Raw genomic sequence first — 18,383 nt, 5'->3', positions numbered from 1 at the left:
GGGCTTGGCCTCCTGTGGGCTCTTCTCGGCTTGTATCCGGGGAGTGAATGGTCTCATCTTTCCCTGGAAGCCAGCCGTGATCTGTTGTTAGCCGGTCCTGCTTTCGGCGCTCTCAATTCGTGCTTGCAAGAAGGCGATGGTTTCGCTCATTTGAAGTAACAGCCAAGTGTTGGGGTCGGGTAGAGGTATGTTGGCAGTTGCGACCGTATTTGCGCCTGAGGTCCCCGCTATATTGGGGATAGGCTGAGGTGGTGGCGCTGTGCCTAGCTGATTGAGGAGAAGAGGGGAGTTCAGGTAAATCACTTGTGGTCCAGTGTTGGTGCTGCTTGGAGTAGAGCCCGTGGGGCTTCTAGAGGTTGCACTTGGTGGCAGAAAATGCCAGTGAGACCAGTGCTTAGGTCTGTGGTGAGGACTGCTCCGAGTGTCGGGACACCACCAATTGTCGGTATTGGGGTTTCCTGTTGACGGGCCCTGTCCAGTGCCTCGTTGTTTGTAACTCACCGCTGGAGTGCCTCTCAAAGAATGCGATTCTGGTTTGTCATATTTTCGACCTCTCGGCGAGCTGCTACGCACTCGGCCTGAGCTTGTGCACGTGTCTCCATTAGGTCACGCATCACTATTTCCAGTGCGGAGGTCGCATCAGTGGTCATGACCGAGCGTGTCTAGGTATTCGGGCTCTGAAACTCGAACGTGGGCTGGACCTCACGGGTCGCTGCTTCGTGGGGCAGATCATCGCTATTGGTATTAGGAGTGTTGGTAGCCATTGGCGGTGTGTTGTTCTGCCAGCTAGCAGTGAGGGTAGTCCTTTTAGCTCCAAATGTTTCAACTGTCTCGAGAGGGGTCTGATCCAGCTAAATCATGAGATATCTTGGTCTGCTACTATCACTATCGGTCTCGCTTATCTGTAAAACAAAAAAAGGTCAGAGGGAAGACCGGGTGTGCTGGCCTTCAACGCTCCGATGCCTAAGTCAGTATCGTTATAAGATAATGATAATGGAAAGCGATAGTAAACAGTTACCTATTTGGGTCGTTGGAGATGGCCTTAATGTAGCAGGTATGTAGGAGTCTGGTTCTGTTTCTTTTGGTGTGGGACGTTTGGGGTTCCCGATACTGCCCCGAGGGGTATCGGGACCCTCAACTGGGACCTTTATTTACTACACTGGCGATACGAGTTTTGTGCTTCCTATACTTGTGCCTGGGAGGTATGTGCATACCAACATAGCTTTTGCTAGTCCCTTAGCAAAATCAAAACAACTTAGACAAAACAAAAACTCAAAACACACGAAAATAACTAAGTGTAGAAAACTAAAAACCAACGAAAATAAAAATAATGAAAAATTTGAACAAGTACAAGACTCCAACATTTTACAAAGACAATGACTAACGCCCTTCAACGTTTTGTCTCAACAATCTCATACTTTCAAGGCACCAAGAATAACACTTGATCAAGAATCACATCTTCAAGATATTCGGGAATTAATTACAAGATATAATCCACATATAAGCATGTAAGACTTGAGAGTAACAATGATGATGGGTGGAGCTCATCATGCATCAAACAAGTAAGGATTCAACTCACAAGATATACACTCTTTCTTCTCTCAGAATTTAAGGGTATGCTTAATTAAAAACTTCTTATTCACTCAAGTATATGTGAGAGATGATATATATATTTTTTTCAACAAAAAGCTCACATATAAGAAACAAAAAGCACATATATCTGTATTTTTTTTCAAAAGATCTCATGTAAGATATCAATCACATGTACAAATGAATTCAAGCCATAAGTTCAACAGTTATAAACTCATCTCCACAGATCAAAGGTTATCTATTCTTAAGGATCAAAAAGGTCTTATAAAAGGGGTTGTAATGGGGCCAAGGTTTAGAGTTTAAAGAAACGAAGGGATAAGGAAATCACAAAAGTATTCTAAAAATAAAATAGAGCCTTGTTGATGTAGAGAGACTTCTTCGAATTCCACCAAGCAATGCAAAACGTCATGTATCTATAGTGGCTTCATTGTGAATTGGACAAAAACTAAATTTTACTTGAATGGGCATTCACTTCAAAATAAACTCTAAATCCACAAAGCATAGGGGACTAAAATCCATAAAACATAAACATTTTTCTTTTAGCCGTACACACACACACACACACACACACACACACACATATATATATATATATATATATATATATTTTTTTTTCTGATTTCACTTTTTTCTTTTTCTCTTTTTCACGGCATATACATATATAATTTTCTCATGGACAAGTCTACCCCCACTCTTGAGCTTTCACCTCTTCTCAATCTTCAATCTTGATGCCTTATTCCTTAGCAAAGTCTCAAAGATAGCTCCACTAAGTTTTAGAATAAAGGGTAACATTGTAACTATACTAAGGTTAAGGGTTAAAGAAATTTAGGGTGATGAAAGAAAAGGATAAAAATGTAAGCTCAAAGGGGTTTATCTAGGGGATAGTGCACACATGTGTACACAAAAAATAGAGACACAGGCTAATTTGGCAATGGTGCTGAAAATCCTAAAGTGCCTTTAATCATTTTCAGAATCAGGGATATATATTGATAAAAGTTTCAACAAGCATAAAAGTGAATTCTAGCATTCTCTAGTCCATTAAAGAGCTATGGAATGTAATCAATCAAATGAAAGATAATAAGATCAACTAAGCATCGCCAAGAAAATAAGCATATACACAAACTATATAATATTAACGCTCAAAAGAAAAAGCACATAGGCACAAAAGCTCACATGGGTTATTTCGAATCATACTCATCTTCAACATGTTCATAATCTGTACAAAAGTTAACATTGCGCCATATCTACTACACATTCATATGCTTTTCATAAATCATAATTAACCACAGAATATCATCAAACATTATCTCAATCTTATGATCATCTTTTAACCTTAATTTCAGAGATATAGAATCATCCTAGACAGTTAAAATGACAACCTAAGACTGAAAAACCAAAAATAAAACAAAAATGACACAAAAATACTTTTGGAATTAGGGTTTTTTTCTCTTCTCCTTTCAGTAACTCCTTTGAGACATGACCAGGTGAAGAGAGGAACAATTTTGGCTGAGCTCAGCTTACTTGATTAGCAGGGAACGAGACCCTTTGCTAGCACTTCTCATATCTAAACTAGACCTTAGACATCACATCATACTATGATGAGCCTACTTTGAAGAAGATATTAACCCAAAAATAATTTTCACTCAAGGAAAATAAAACCTAAAACGAAAACAATAATCTAAATTTTTTTATTTTTTTGACTCTTTTCCATTTTTTTATTTGTTTTTCTTTATATGACCACAAAAACTGACTACTAAAAACACACAACAACATTAATCCTTCCCCCCCACACTTAAATCATACATTGTCCTCAATGTAAAGAAAGTTAAAGCATGCAATGAATAATGATCATGTGAATGAAATGATTAACGCAAGAGAACCTAAAAACAAAAACCAAAAACGCAAACAACACAAACAATAAGAAAAATTGAAATAAAGGAGATACAGTTAAAGAGAGCATATCTGCGTTGATGATCTCCTCCACAGCTACTTTTATGAATTGAGTTGCCTCCCAAGCAGCGCTTGAGTTTAACGTCTTTCAGCCGGACGGAGTTTCCTTCTTATTCCATAGGAGGTGGCGCAATGTGAAGGTCATCTTCCTCCACAGTTGTCTCCCAAAACGGCTCATAATATGGCTTCAAGCGATGACCATTCACCTTAAACTCGTTGCCTGTTGCTTCACTTCTAATCTGTATGGCACCATGAGGAAAAACGTGAGTAACAACAAAAGGTCTAATCCAACGAGATTTAAGTTTACCAGGAAAGAGTTTAAGTCGAGAGTGAAACAATAGGACTTTTTGTCCCACAACAAAGGCCTTGCCACAAAGCATTTTATCATGATAAGCCTTAGTCTTCTCCTTGTAAATCCGTGAACTCTCGTAGGCATCATTCCTCAACTCTTCCAACTCATTCATTTGAAGCTTCCTCAACACTCCAGCATCACTCATGGACATGTTCAATGTCTTCAAGGCCCACCATGCTGTTGGAGAGGAAAGATCCCACATTGGAAAAGTGACAAATAAAATATAACTTATAAGTGGGTGGATCTCACTCAATTGTACCGAGGCCTTTTGTGATTAAAACCCAACACCTAACGGGTGGTTAAGTTGGGACAGTATCGGTACAATGGTGAGCCATGGGTCACGCTTGTCGCTGTTTAACATGGTATCAAAGCGGGTCTTTCTCCAATTGCGTCTCCATGTAGGCACGTATCATGAGCCCAAATTGGGGTTCCCTGTATTGCCATCGAAATTACCAAGTGTCTAATGTGGGCCTTGGATTGTATTGACCAAGTCTCTGATATGAGGCTTGTGTCCCAATTTCCAATGTGAAATTGGATTAATTAATTTCACGTGCAGACCTAGAGTAGGTTGCACGTGAGGGGGCGTGTTGGAGAGGAAAGATCCCACATTGGAAAAGTGACAAATAAAATATAACTTATAAGTGGGTGGATCTCACCCAATTGTACCGAGGCCTTTTGTGATTAAAACCCAATACCTAACGGGTGGTTAAGTTGGAACAGTATCGGTACAATGGTGGGCCATGGGCCACGCTTGTCGCTGTTTAACACATGCTCTATGCTCAAGCTCTACAGGCAAATGACATATCTTACCATACACAATCCTGAAAGGTGACATCCCTATTGGCGTTTTGAAAGCTGTCCTGTAAGCCTATAATGCATCATCAAAGCGTTTACTCCAATCCTTCCTATTAGTGCTCACAGTCTTTTCCAATATCTGCTTGATTTGACGGTTAGAAACTTCTGCTTGTCCACTTGTCTGAAGATGATAGGGCGTTGAAACCCTATGTGTAACGTTATACTTCTTGAACAAAACACAAACATGTGTCCCTCCATCACTAATAATTGCTCGAGGCATTCCAAACCTTGCAAAGATGTTAGTGTTTATAAACTTTCGAGTGTGTGGGAGGGAGTCGTTTAACGCATAATTGATTGGATTTTATGAAAAAGTTAGATGGATTTGGTGGTTTTGAGGGGGGGGGGGGGGGGACATATATTTGAAGACATCTAAACATCTAATGTAAATTTGTCAATTTTAATGTGAAAAATCTAAGCACATTATGTTCATTGTGTGGTTATGAAGGGAAGAATAATATTTGATTGCTTAGTAGATAATAAAAATACCATTATTTTACGAAAATATTCTTGAATTAGTTTTTTAACGGGGCGATTCAAGAGATACCAAAATTGAAAAATGGATAAGAAATTGAGGTACGAAAGGAATGGTCTTGAAACACAGAGCCGTACTTTTTCTCTTGCTGCTTAACGAACATGCATCAACTAACAGTAACACACGCGCCTACCAGACGCGCTCGCTAAATAGAGTCCCACACCCGTCAAAGTCGTTGAAAAATCAGAGTCCGAGAGTGCGAGAGTGGAGGATTTAAAAAAGATGATGATGATGTGATTTGGTGGGCGAGCCTATATCTCACGCGCCACCGCGAATCAAGGTGCGATCTGAAGGAAAGGATTGCGTGGGTGGGGGAATCGGAAGGAAGCCTCTGTAATGAGAATAAGAAGAGATGGGAGGAGTGACGTCTTCAATCGCAGCCAAGTTCGCCTTCTTCCCGCCGAATCCACCTTCGTACAGAGTCATCGCAGACGATTCCTGCGGAGGAAGACTCTACATTCCTGAGGTTCCCAGAAGGGACGACGTGGATATCCTCAAGCTCAGGACTCGCCGTGGCAATGAAATCGTCGCCGTCCACGTCAAGCACCCCAAGGCTTCTGCCACTATGCTTTATTCCCATGGAAATGCTGCTGATTTGGGCCAGATGTTCGAGCTGTTTGTTGAATTGAGCGCTCGCCTTCGGGTTAATTTAATGGGGTAAGTTTTATCCATGCTACTTTTGATTGCTCTCTTTGGATTTGGTCATAATTGCTCTACTTTTAATTTACCCCACTTCTAAACTAGCAATCCTGTTCAGAGAATTGTTCTTCTTCATAAATTGGAAATTGCTAGTTATAATAATGTTACCTTATCTAATTTACTTCCTTTTAAGGATATTCCAAAATTTCTAATCAAGGCCAAACAAATGAAAAAAAAACAAAAACAAAAACATAAACTAAGCTAAACTTTCTTACACAACAAACAGGCCTGCTTAATCTTTAGCAGTCAAATTCTCGTGAGCCAGTAGATATCCCAACCTACACCCAGTGTGCAGCATTTAGTGTATGCCATGCACTTCATGTTCTGTGATAATGAATGTTGATGTACATGATATTGATTTTTTTATCATTTTCCTGAGAACGGTTAGGATATCGCATACGCCAAGTCTAATTCCTTTCCCTGTACTTTGATTAATTCTTTTTTACATATATCTATCTGTCTATGCTATAAAGCCAAGGCCTGCTGATAAACATGATTTTTGTTCTGTCTGTTCTGTTATCATCTTGGTTTGAGCAGTAGAACGGAGAAGCACCCTAAAAAAAAAAAATACAGTTTCTTTGCTGTTGCGTGCTATATTTATGCAAACTTGCAATCACACTAAGGCAGGATAGTAACCTGTATTGCAAATATATGGATCGTAATGACTAATAGTTTATGGGTGGAGAATTCATAAATGTCTGCCATGCACATCTATTCTCAGTTTGCACAACAGAAGGAAATATAGGATGATGTGTCATATAAATTCTCTCAAAATGTATGCATCTAAAAAACCCAATTAATTGTATCCCCCTGTAAAATGGTTCAAATATCTGATCAGAACAGAGTATATAGTTTTAGTTTTGTTCCAGGTTTTTTTATGACATTTCATGCAACATGTTATTTGATTCTGCATTATTTGTTTGCTGTAATGTGCACATGTTCTAAGGCCTTGTTTGGATAGGGTGATTTGGAGTTGAGGATTTGGAATCAACCTGTATGGTAACTTTTTTTTTTTGAATAAAGGGTGGTGCGGCTGCCCTCAAGCCTTCATTAATGAAACTGTCGAATACGCGGGGGGGGGGGGGGGGGGGGGGCAATGAACCAAAACCCCTGAATACAATATGCACCTAGAGAATATCCTGAAATACTATCATGTCCTCAGATTTCAGACCTGAAAATTGATGATTTCAAATAAGTAGGGGACCCTAGTTATTTGAAATCTCCACGTCTTCACCTCTTGACAAAAGAGAAAAAAAATTGTGCCTACTTCCTCCCTCACTTCCTCTCTCTCTTTCATCTTTTTTCTTTCGATCTCATTCTTCCGTCTACTCTTTCTCTCACATCCCTCGATCTACTCTCTTTCAAATCTCTCTGTTTCTTTCTCTTTGAGTTTGTTCTCACCCTTTCTTCCGTCCCCCTGATGATTGGTTTGCAACATGGAAATTCGTGGTCTATGGAGGTGAAGCTCGAGTCGGGAATCTGATTTAAATTGGAGACTGATTCAATGGTTGACTCGGCTGAGTTGGAGAGGGAGAGCACCAGATTTGGGTTCTAATGGTATAGGGAAAATCTAAATCTCCAATCTCAAATCTTCATATTACTAGTTGTAATCTAAACAGTTTTTTTTTTATTTTTTAAAAGCAAAAACAGTAAAATTAAATACTCAGATTTCAATTACACATATTGGGGTTTATGATCATAACATCTGAGTCACAGGATGGGAATTCATATGAATTAATTGCAATCTGTTCAATAATCAGGCCTATTAGTTGAGCTGCACAATACTGAACATACTAAATTTAGACTTGCATTGTACACGTATACCCGTACATGATAGGGATTGAGCTGGCTGAATGGTAATGTCATATTAAACGATTCAAGCAAGATTATCCATCAAACATATCATCCAAGTGATATTTTTTTCGGTGCATATGTGAGAAAAAGACAAAAAAAAAAAAAAAAAAAAAAGTTTACTTTCTGTGTCTCCGGTCAACTGACTGATAGTTTTATTTATAAATGACCATTTTCCTCTTACAAAGAATGGCTCATTTGTTTTATTTGGTTTGATTGTTATGGTTTGTACCTATGTTTCTAAATCATGAATTAATTAATCATCCTTCAAAAACAATGTAGATATACTTGCAACCTTGCAAGAATCATTGGATTTAGTTATTAGTAAATTGAACTTGTTTGTCGGAGTAGATTGATGAAAAATAACTTCATTTTCCAGTTATTAGCATTTCCCTTATTATGTTTGTTATTTTGGATTATAGATAATGTTATAGGAAGGAAGTAAAACTGGTCACGTTACTTCAAACTTCCGACTGTGTGTCCACATTTCCTCTGGATAAAAACTGAAATATCTGCACCAAAATATCATCTCACTTAGTTTGCTAATTATATCACCACTTAAAAATTCAGGTATTTCTTATTTATTTATTTTTCGAATCACATACTAACTCTACCACTTCACTTATACAGATGCCCATTCAACCTGGGCGCTATCTCCCAACACCTGCCTTGATAGTTGAGACTACAGTGGCAATACTTTAGTACAAGCTTAAAACAACTGCTCGGCCTATAGTCCCAACCTTTCTGCATCCACCTTCTTTGGAAGTAGACAAACATAGGTTTCATTAATTAAAGCATTGAAGCCTGAATTATGGAATACCGGTTTGGATCTGAACTTGCTCAATTGATACAGATCACCCATATGATAGCTAAGACCTTACCTCCCATAAAACCTTAGCCCTTTTCCCTCCGCCGAATCCCTGACCTTCTCATTTAAAACAGAGCCAAACCATTCAGGTATTACTCATGAATTGATGATCACTGACATCCCTGCTTTGATGTTTACTTCTGTTCATTAATTTTGAGTGACTATGCAGTGAAGCAAAACATGATTATCACTTGGCCCTTGTACTTTGCATATGATATAACACATAAACTACCTTCTCTGCTGAATTAAGTCACATGTGCCAACTTTAGCAATGTTTTTTTCTTGGAGATCAATGTAGTGGCACATACACAAATATACTGATCAATACAGTTGAAAGTGACATAGTATTATCTTTTCACTTGACTGTGTCTTTCTTTAACTAATCATGATGTTGGTACTGACTTATTTAATACTGGTTCCAAGCCAATTTGTCCATTTCGATCAGAGTGTTCATCTGGTTCAAGCATGTCCACATGAATATAGATATAAACATTACAACAGCAATGAGATAGAACTATCTATATTAATATGATTGGCTTACTGTAACAAATTTTTATGTGGATTTTGTAGGTATGATTACTCTGGCTATGGGCAGTCAACTGGAAAGGTTAGATGCATTGGTCCAATTTCTGGAGTTATAAGTTGCCTAACTTACTATAGTTATTTAAGGTTTGCTCAACTTCATGTGGTATAATATATAAGGGTTGTGTCTGTGTGTGGCCATGAGGGAAGGGGGAAGAGAGAGATTATGGATTTTGGTTCTATTGCCTTTGGATAGTTTTAATTGGTGTTCTGATTTTTATTGTAACATAACAAATAGTGTAACAGTCTCTTTCTTTCGAAACAGGCATCTGAATGTAATACATACGCGGATATTGATGCAGCATATAAATGCCTCAAGGAGCAGTGTGGGGTCAAGGATGAACAACTGATATTATATGGTCAGTCTGTTGGTAGTGGCCCCACTGTTGATCTTGCTTCACGTATACCAACCTTGAGAGGTGTAGTATTACACAGTCCCATTATGTCCGGGTTGAGGGTGTTGTACCCTGTCAAGCGGACATACTGGTTTGATATTTACAAGGTAGTTTTCTACCAGCCATCAGCATGCTCATTTCCTGCTATAATTGGGTCTTATATTTCATATTATATCTTTTCCAGAATATCGATAAAATTGCAATGGTGAACTGCCCTATCCTGGTTATACATGTAAGTACATCTCTCCCCTCTATTTTTGTATGTGATTACCTAAAGCCTGTAATCTTTCAATTGAGTAATTTTGATCTTGGGCCCTCGCCAATGGGGAGGGGCTAAAATTGACCTTATGCTAGAAATTTAGCCCCCCAAAAATCAGTATTCATCCAAATTGTAGGGGTTATTGTTTAACCGTCTCCAACTAGTTAAGGGCCAAATTTTAGCCCCCAATGTTTTATTGTTTTTATTTAAATTTTCAAATTAAATTTTTCTTTAACTATTTGGCTATTTCTAATTAAAATTAAGTTTTAAGAAATAAATAATAAGATTTGGATCAAATTATTTTTTCTACCCTTTTTTTATTTAATCATTTATTTTTTGAATTTTGCTTTCCTAGGGGTAGCCAAATTTTGTCATGTGGCAACCTGGGAAGGGTTTTTGCTTTGCTTTTGTTGCATCAGCAAGCCATCTCCCAGATCTTTTCTTCCTCTTTCCTCTTCATGACCCATGTGGTGGATCCATGTCACTGGGCTGAAGGGGCTTCTCAAAGGGCTACAAGTAGTCTGCTTGTTGGCCTTTCTAGCCCCTACAAAGTTCTTTGTTTTGGCATAGCCTCCGGTTGTATATGGGTTACAATTAATGAAGCCTTTAGCACCCGGTTGCAGATGGCCTTGGACCAAATTATTAAACCATGGAATTGGAATTAGTTTAAGAGATACCTGGCATCCCAAATTGAATCCCACACTGCTTTATAGCCGCCAATATTACGTCCAACTTGGCATGTATACCTAGGACCATCAAGATTGGAGATATTTTAAACACTTGTTTTATAGTATCTATAACTGCCTCCTGTTTATGGTGCGGAACTTGTACAGAGATGTTTCCATGCAGCGTCTCAGGTGAATGATATTAGTGAGTTTAGTTTAGAGAATAAGTAACAAGAATTTTTTCCTGATTGCATATTATGTTCAGACTACAGCGGCAGATTCAAGCGCATGAGCTCAGAGGGATCAGTTGAACGAGTCTAAGACACCATAGGTTCTGAAAGAAAGTCTTCAAATTATTCTGTTTTCCCATGTGAAACGTCTTTTCACTCGTAAACTCGTTCTTCTTTTGACACGAAATCCGTTTTCCCGTGTTTTTTAATAGTAATACTAGGTAAAAAAATCCCAATAAGTAAGGATTTGGAAGCTCAGAAGCAAGAGTCACTGTAGTTGCAGGGAGCTAGTCCCATAACTGCGGGCAGTTCGAGTTCTAGTTCTTTACAAGACAGATGGGAACTGTAGCTAACAAGTGTGCCCTGAGTGGAATGGCAGGACGTGTGCCAAGTTATTAGTAGCTAGGCTAAGCCAGTAGTAGTTCAGTTCAGGTCAGAGCATGAAGCTACAGGTTCTATTTTGGTCGTGAGACAGAGGTCGGAGGCAACTTGTTATATAGGTAGCTGTACGTATTAATAGATCTTCTTCTATTCTAGTAGTAGGAGTAGTGGGTGAATCGCTTTCTTAGGCTTTCTTTGTTAGAATATCTCCGTCGTCTACTGAGTCATCAATTGCCATAAACCCCGTCCTTTTGGCTGTAATTGTGTCAGATTGGTTTTTGTTTGCTAGCAAATGTACGACCTAAAGCAAAATGGTCCTTCTTCACTTCATTCAGAACCTTATCCTCTCACCTCTAACAGCTTATTCACTGGAGGTGAAGGGAAGGACAAAGACTTCTATTCATTGGAAGCCACAGAAGAACAACTCCTTTTAGGTGGAGTGATGAAAATGGGCGTACTACTTCCCAGCCTAACTCCTCCAATTCGCTATAAAGCACAAGGGAGATGTAGCTTCATCAAGTCAGGCAGTAGGATATTGACTGGAAAGATTAATACAAGTAATTAGCGTAGCTGCATTCTCTCTTTAGGTTTTAGGATCACTCCGTGAGCACCTCTTTTAACTGGTTTTAGTTTTTGTGGTTGGGTGACCACTTGGTCAAAAGATTTCCTTTTCTCTCACCAGAGCTGGCTCTGGAGCTGTGCAATGTGCGTGACAGAATTGTAAATTTAATCCCTTACAAAATCTTAAAATATTATGCATTCTAAGATGACCCTTTACATAAGTTTTGTGCTGTTCTATTGGCAATAATGGCGTTTTATGTTCTTGAGAGTATCAAGGATTCGATCCTCAGTGTTGTTACTGAAATTTAATTTGTTTTAATCTTCCATCGTCTGTTTCTTGTAGGTATATACAGCATTTTCAATCCTCATCCCTTACCATTTTTTTTTTCCCAATTCTTCATTCATGATTTTTTTTCAGGTATCATATATGTTCTTAACTGATTCTGTTTTATAGTTTTGATTCTATAAATGAGTTTTTTATTTTTTATTTTAGCAACAATCTTTACTACACTGTCTTAATATTGCTAATCTCGTTTAATACTGATACAATTTTTACAAAAAAAGAAGAAAAAAAACTAAAGTTAATATTTGACTCTATAGATGAAAGTTCTCTAATATTATTTTCATGCAAGACTGCATATCGGGGGCCATGTTTTTAATTTTTCTCAGGGCCTCCAAAACTTTTGAGACGGCTCTACTTCTCATGGTAGAAATGACCATATATACTAATTGTTTTATTAGTTTGGTTATGGAATACTAATAAAATGTTCATTTCCAGGGGACAGCAGATGAAGTTGTAGATTCCTCCCACGGCAAGCAGCTTTGGGTTCTTTGCAAGGAAAAGTATGAACCTTTGTGGATTAGTGGAGGTGGACATTGCAATCTTGAGCTTTACCCAGAATTTATTAAACATCTAAAGAAATTTGTACAGAGTCTTGGCAAGTCAAAATCCGCCACAGATGGTTCAAAAAAAAATACAGTTGATTCTGATGGCCAAAGAAAAAATTCTGAAACAGGTACTTCAGATTCGCTTGAATTGGCTGCAGATCTATCAGAAGTTTCTAGAAACAGTTTAGATAGTCGACTTGAGAAGTCTAAAAAGTCTAACAAACCTGAGAAGTCTCGAATGAGCACCGACCGAGTTGACACCTTTAGAAGAAAAAAGGGTTTGGTGTGGTGATTTGTTATTACAAGCGGGGCAGATTAAATAAGTCGTCCACTTTTTAAGGTAATGTATTTCTCCTTCCACTTGTCAATGATGCATTGATTCTAAGAGATCTCAATATATTTTACTATCCTTGCTGTGTATATTCTGAATCTGAGAGAAGCCTGCTGATATTTCTTGTGAAAAATGGAGTTGTCATTTATATTCTTCAGCACTGCTTCTAATTCAGTATTATGTATTTGTTGGCTTTCGAGAGCTTGGAATTCACTGTCATGCAATAATGTTTGAGAGCTTGGAATTCACTGTCATGCAATAATGTTAGTTATTACTGTCATGCAGTCACGATTGTGGCTATCACGCAATATACAGAGTTAGACTCATTGGATATTTGGAAAAGCAAGAGCAACTAGTGGCAAAGCCAAAGCCAAGGCCTCCCAAATTACACTGTTGATCAAAATGGCCTAGGCTACTACTAAGATGTAAATTTCAGGTTCTGTGACCTTTTATGTTGTTATTTGCAACATGATAATAAAGAAACCACGACACACACATATACAGGGTTTTATGGAGGTTTGGCAAAACTCTGCCGGTATCCTGTGCGATCTTTCTAAAAAAGGAGGAAAAAAAAAAGGACGGAAAAAAAGACCGGGATACTTTTGGTCTAGGCAGTAGGCGCATCAATTATGGATAACAAACTTATCGCACATGAGCTATTTTCAGATTTTCAAAGAAATGAAGGCAAAGTGGGCATTAGGGCCATCAATTGAATTTAGTGTAAATAAAATATGGAGGCAAAATCTCTCTGCAGGTCAAACCTTTCTCTTGGCATTGCTGAGACAACGACTAAGGATTAAAGTCAGAATGAACTTACCCAATAGATTCTACATGTCTGGGTGCTGAAACAAGGTTTCAATGACCGACAAAGAACTCCGGATCAATATCCGTTCTCTTTTGATATCAGAAGTGACAGCAACAAGGTCTTAATGGATGGACCTTGGAGCTTTGGTCGTGCGCTAATGGTTCTGCAACCCTATATGGAGTTTCACCCCTATAGTCTGTGATGATGCAGGATCCGTTCTGTTGGGTGCGCATCACCAATATGCCACCTGCGTATGAACAAAGGAAAACAATTGCTGACGTTGCTTCTGTGGCGGGAAAATTCCTTGATTTTGATCAAAAGCTATTTGATGCAACATGGGAAATTAGGGTTCGTGTTTCTCACTCCATCTTGAAACCTTTCTTTATGAAGAAAACCCTAAAGTTTGCCAAGGGTTGAACAAAAACTCCATCTCTTCTTTGAGAAACTAGTGGGAAAATGTAATACCTGTCATTGTGTTTTCCATGAGAATGTGGCGTGTAACGCAGTTGCTGAACCCTCAGCAGCGAAGGGAGTGGAGCAACCTATCGCTCGTAAGCTGGAGCTAACTGGACCTTTCCTTGGCTTGAATGTCAATCAATTCAAGGATGAGATGTAAGGCCATCTCCAATTGAGGGCCATGGGGTTGATATACCCCAAAATATTGTGAAAACCATCTCCAATTGAGGGGCATGCTATTACAAAAATGAGTTTGGGGGGCTAAAAGGGCTATGGGCTGGGTTATATATGGCCCCTTGTTTAGCCCTTGGGCTTGTGCTGTGTGGGGACCACGTTGTACACAAAAAAACTCATTCTGATTATTTGAATGGCTGACAATTGCATGACTGATGTCAGCTAAGTCTAACCGTTGGGGTTTTTTTTTTTTTTTTTGTCGGCTAAAAAGTAGCCGTTTGGAATGTTTTTTTTTTGGTCAGTTTGAAACTAGCCGTTGGGCAATGAAAAATACTATATATTAGAAATAGTGGCATAGTTATAAAATACTATATATTAGAAATACATAATGAAAAACAATAAAATAATAGGGCATTTAAAATTATAGCCCTAAGGGTTGGAGATGGTAGAAATTATAGCCTTACTATTCATATGAATAGTGATTATGGGGGGCTAAAATTTAGCCCGGGGGCTATTTTAGCCCCTCATAGTTGGAGATGGCCTAACATCCCTTATCTTAATTTACCCGTATACTAGTTATTTGGACGGTAAACGACAACCACTTTTACTTTTACTGTAGTTTCGGTACTTTTAGTGGCCCTAAAAGTTGAATTTTGTTCGGGTCAAAATTTGAGAAAATTTCCTTCATGAAAGTTGTAGAGGACGTTAAACCGAGCGCGTGCATATGTGGTACGTAAAAATCGGAGTTCGTATGCAAAAAACGGAAGTTACTGTTCATGATAGACAGTATATATTGAACATTTTTACTGTGGTCGGTTAATTCCTCTCTCTCTCCTCCTCGCGCGTTCTCTCTCTCTTTTTCCCGAGCTTTCGCTCTCTCTCTCTCTCTCTCTCTGTGCAACTCCTGCTCTCTCGATGCTCCGACCACCAGACGACGTCTAACTGAGCTTCACCGACGCGTCTCATCTTCCGCAACGCGCCAGTGGTGGTCGATCGTTGCGCCTTGGCCGGAAAAGGAAGAAACGAGCTCATGAAGTTCACTGTAGCAGTTCGAGTTTTCTGGAAATTTTTCCAGATTCCGGCCAACCCAGGCGGTTTTTCTCGGCTTCACTTGCAATTTTCGAGCTGTGGATGACCTCCCTGCAAGCTTTCTTCCACAAAACGCAATGAAAACAACGGATTGCAGGTTTGAACTTTGGAACTCTAATCGGGTTACTGTTTCCTTAATTGTTGACCTAGTTCCAGTTGTTTTATGGACTTGTGATAGTTGAGAAAGATGTTCGAATGGTCAAGACGAAGCTGATGCCAAAATTTGGTGGCCATCAGAGGTGGTGGCCGCTGGCGCGTGGGGCCCACGCGCTTCCACTGTTGGTGGCGCGTGGAGGCGAGTAGAGTAGGTTTTTAATTTCTATTTTAGCCTAATTAAATCCTATAAATGTTATGGAGCTTGTATGTGAAGTTTGGTGGAAATTGGAGGAGGTTTGGATATTAATTGGAATTTTTCTAAAGTTCAATAGTTTGATTATTGATTTTCGAGAATTCCACCATTGGATTTCTCTCAACTTTGCCCTAGAAACTTTGAATTAAAGAATTGGTGTTAATGATGAAGTTTTGGTTAAATTGGAAAAGAAATTAGAAGTTTGATTTAGGAGGATAAGATATTAGAATCGTATTTAATTGCCGAATCGTAATTCATGAATTATAATATTGTACAGGGCAATGTATCGAGCTACTGCTCGACGAAGAAACTCGTTTAAGTGATCGTCGGAATAGTACAGTGAGTGGACTTTTGTTTTAAATAATGATGCATGCGCTTATTTTCTTGAATTAATGCTTTATTTAATTATTATATTACCGTTTGAGCATATAATTGTTTTCGGATTTTGATTTCGATTTATCTCGAGGAATTACTTTCACTGATGAGTTTCTTGAAGTGATTATGAATTATTCTGGTTGTGACTTTCGGATATTAATTTTGTTATGCTTGGATTCGAAATTATGATTTATGTTGTTTTTCAACAAAGTATTTTTCATGGTATTTATTTTAAAGTGGAATATTAGTTCATTATTGAACTTCCTTGCTTATTCATCATTGACCCGAGAATATTTTTGCGTGTGGGACACGCCATTGATTTATTGTCATTTTCTTATTTATTTATCGACTTTCGGTTTTGACATTGAGAATGCCTTATTGATGATTCTTGTTTCGGTTTTGTTTCTGAATTGTGATTTATAATTTGATCTCGCCTTTCTGCTAAAGATTTGAGATACTTTTGGCGTGTGGGACACGTCGATGATATTTTCGGCTTACTGTGAGAATTTGGGGGAAGCTTTATGGATTTATGTGGTTTTCGGATTTTCTTTTTGCCATACTTTGGGTGATTATTTATCATGCTAGCATTGATGTCCGCCTTTGTGGCGAGGTGATGGGATCACCGAAGCCCGTCCGCCTTTGTGGCGCTGGTTACTGCCTTTGTGACAGTAATGCTGAAGCCCAGTATCCTAATCGCTACACTTAGTGGCGTGTGGGTATATAACGGGAGTATATGGGAGTACTTTAGCCTTGGAGGCTATCACCCGAGCCTGGGAGGCTCATTCGTATGGCTATCTTCTTCCCCTACTTTTATATTATTTCTGGGTTAGCAGGGTCTAGTCTGATGATACGATACTCAGCGGGTTTGATTTTCAGTTTCCAGTTGCCTGATTTTTTAAGAAATAAAATTTGACAAACGTTGCATGTATTGAGGTTTTATAAATTTAAATAAGTGGGAAAGTATTTAAGTTTGCTTCATTTAAATCATCTTAATTATTTATTTTTGTCCACTCACACTAACGTGTTTTTTTAATATTTTTTCCCTGGGCCCTTCGGTTTCAAATGCCCAGTTTGTAGGTAGAATTTGATGAGGTCGGGCGTACATGGAATTGAGGCATAGTCAACAGCATGGCTTCCGCGTTTTCTTTTGAATTAGGTTTTCCTTGTTTACCCTTTTTATTAGAATTGCTCTGATTACTTGTGGGATTAATGTTATTCAAGTTGCGTTTTGTGTTTTCTGAGTTGGGGAATGTTGTGATTTGGGGAGCAGGGTGGCTCCAGGAGAAATAAGGATGGATAGTTTAGAAGTGTAAATGTTTTCTACAGGTTTGGGTAGTCCATTTTTAAGGGAAGTTCTGCTAAATTTTTGGTAGAATTTCTTCTAAGGTGGGCCCCGCAGGGCCTCTTTGGATTTCAGGGTGAAATTCGGGGCGGGTCCTGTCATGGGACATTTCGGTTTCAAGGCATCACTATGCCTATCCTACCACCAGTGGGCCAGTCTCTATTTGGGGGACTTGAATCAAGCAAGGTTCGGCGTCCTATAATCATTCAAAATGCAGAAGCACGACAAGTCAATGAGGATGATTCATTGGCTCTTGTACCAGTTGAGGCTGTGAATCCTTCAAAGAGTGAGGTCATTTCCCTCCCCAAAAAAGTTAAAATTTTTGATGTCTGACTTGCTGGAAGGGAAAACAAGTCCAATTGCTCCCACTAAGAGGGTAAAAAGGCCAGAATTCCCCACTCAATTTGGTGCCAAATCCTTGGGTCTTGTTGAAACTCCTAGAGGTATGTTGGTGCCTTCAGAGGTTATGATGCCGAAAGAACTACCAGGTGCAAAGAAGAAGAGAGGGAGGCCTTTGGGTTCCAAAAACAAAAACTCTAACTCAAAGAAAGTTCCTGTTGATGAGGTCTCGTTTGTCTTGTACTCAGGTAAACCTCCTAACCCTAGCTTGAAGGGCAAGGAAAAAAATATAGGTAGGTGTGGTAGAGGCCTATATTCTATGTCCTGCGTTTTTTCCCATAGTTTATAGGCTCGCTTTCAATAAGTGAGCGATTAATTCGAATATAGGTGGTCTGTTTATATGTATCACAGTAGTTCTCTTACTACAACTTCTTGATCTGTCTAGTCGAATGTAGTAGAAAGATA

General features: G+C 38.8%; 2 protein-coding genes across 3 annotated transcripts; one reads left to right on the top strand and one right to left on the bottom strand.

The window, feature by feature from the left end:
• Positions 1-3,650: 3,650 nt before the first annotated feature.
• On the bottom strand, positions 3,651-4,094 carry LOC112194626. The gene has a single exon (XM_024334840.1). It carries the CDS (start codon positions 4,092-4,094, stop codon positions 3,651-3,653), a length of 444 nt encoding a protein of 147 aa, XP_024190608.1.
• A 1,299-nt stretch (positions 4,095-5,393) lies between these two features.
• LOC112192745 (alpha/beta hydrolase domain-containing protein 17B) lies at positions 5,394-13,233 on the top strand. 2 transcript variants are annotated; one of them, XM_024332610.2, is made up of 6 exons: positions 5,394-5,936; positions 9,268-9,304; positions 9,545-9,781; positions 9,859-9,906; positions 12,114-12,188; positions 12,549-13,233. In XM_024332610.2, the coding sequence occupies exons 1-6, from the start codon at positions 5,632-5,634 to the stop codon at positions 12,948-12,950; spliced, it is 1,104 nt and encodes a 367-aa protein (XP_024188378.1). In that variant the 5' UTR covers positions 5,394-5,631; the 3' UTR covers positions 12,951-13,233. The 2 variants fall into 2 exon arrangements, with proteins under 2 accessions (XP_024188378.1, XP_024188379.1); XM_024332611.2 differs by lacking the exon at positions 12,114-12,188 and having other exon boundaries at positions 5,407-5,936.
• Positions 13,234-18,383: the final 5,150 nt, after the last annotated feature.

The sequence above is a fragment of the Rosa chinensis genome, chromosome 3, assembly GCF_002994745.2.
Source record: "Rosa chinensis cultivar Old Blush chromosome 3, RchiOBHm-V2, whole genome shotgun sequence".
Taxonomy (NCBI): domain Eukaryota; kingdom Viridiplantae; phylum Streptophyta; class Magnoliopsida; order Rosales; family Rosaceae; genus Rosa; species Rosa chinensis.
Note: the sequence above shows the minus strand (reverse complement) of the source record. Positions and strands in the feature narration are given on the sequence as shown.

Bases quoted from the DNA above. Each gene is read 5' to 3' on its own strand.
- LOC112192745 (XM_024332610.2), top strand. From the start codon at position 5,632: ATGGGAGGAGTGACGTCTTCAATCGCAGCCAAGTTCGCCTTCTTCCCG. The intron at 5,937-9,267 runs GTAAGTTTTATC...TGGATTTTGTAG, and splicing joins CTTCGGGTTAATTTAATGGG to GTATGATTACTCTGGCTATG. The intron at 9,907-12,113 runs GTAAGTACATCT...TGTTTCTTGTAG, and splicing joins GCCCTATCCTGGTTATACAT to GTATATACAGCATTTTCAAT.
- LOC112194626 (XM_024334840.1), bottom strand. From the start codon at position 4,094: ATGTGGGATCTTTCCTCTCCAACAGCATGGTGGGCCTTGAAGACATTG.